Here is a 768-nt window from a genome sequence, read left to right as displayed (position 1 = left end):
GGCCAGGCTGTTAGACATGAGTTTAACTGAGCCACCGGGCGAGCTGCCCAGGCTCAGAGCGGGCTCTGTGTCACCTGGAAGATGGCTCGGTTGGGGCAGGGGCTCTGCGGCCCCGCGGTGATGCCCGGGGGAGGATGCAGGGCCCCTGCGCAGGAGGGAGAGGAGGATGGATAACGGAGTGCTTCCTTCTAGCCTGGACGTCCCGGGGGATTTATAGCTGCCGCACTCGGGGGAATTGTGTTAACTTTTGCTACCTGCTCCCGTGGCAGCTTCATCTTCTGTGTTTTATTAAGTGCTTTATAATTTAAAGGCTGATACCTCACATGAAAGCGATGCTGTGTTAACCTCCTACAACTTGGGTTTTCCAGGCACAATGACTGAGCAGCAAAGTCCCCCCGAGCAGATGGCGACTGGGGAGGGTGCTGGCGAGCGAGTTGGCAATTACAAGGTATACTGGGGGCAACTGGTTACGGATGGACTTTGGGTGATGCTGCAGGTCACCGTGCGTTGCAGCGTGCGTGCACCAGGCTGGTACCAGTCTGAGGGCACTGCGGGTTGTACTGGGAAAGCAAACGGCCTCCGGCTCTCCTGATGCGGCACCGCGTTAGCGTCACCGCTCTGATAATTAGTGTCACCGCTCTGATAAACGTTCCCCTCGCCCGCCGAGCTGATTGGTGCGGGGCTGCGGAGGGAGTCTCCGGCCGGGGGATTTGCTGCTGCCCGGCAGGAGGAGACGCTGCTCGCTGCGTTTGTGGCTGGGCCGCCCCA

At 59.9% G+C, this 768-nt stretch overlaps 1 protein-coding gene across 1 annotated transcript in view; it reads left to right on the top strand.

Moving 5' to 3' along the window:
• LOC104290097 (beta-crystallin B3-like) overlaps nt 1-768 on the top strand; it is a 369,903-nt gene that overhangs the window by 534 nt on the left and 368,601 nt on the right. The window contains exon 2 of the mRNA XM_009889159.1: nt 366-448. Coding sequence (XP_009887461.1) covers nt 366-448 — 83 coding nt within the window. The remainder of the gene's footprint in view (nt 1-365; nt 449-768) is intronic.

This window comes from Charadrius vociferus, unplaced genomic scaffold, assembly GCF_000708025.1.
Source record: "Charadrius vociferus isolate BGI_N301 unplaced genomic scaffold, ASM70802v2 scaffold567, whole genome shotgun sequence".
In the NCBI taxonomy this organism is placed as follows: domain Eukaryota; kingdom Metazoa; phylum Chordata; class Aves; order Charadriiformes; family Charadriidae; genus Charadrius; species Charadrius vociferus.
The sequence above is the reverse complement of the archived record's forward strand: the minus strand, read 5'-3'. Positions and strand labels throughout refer to the sequence as shown.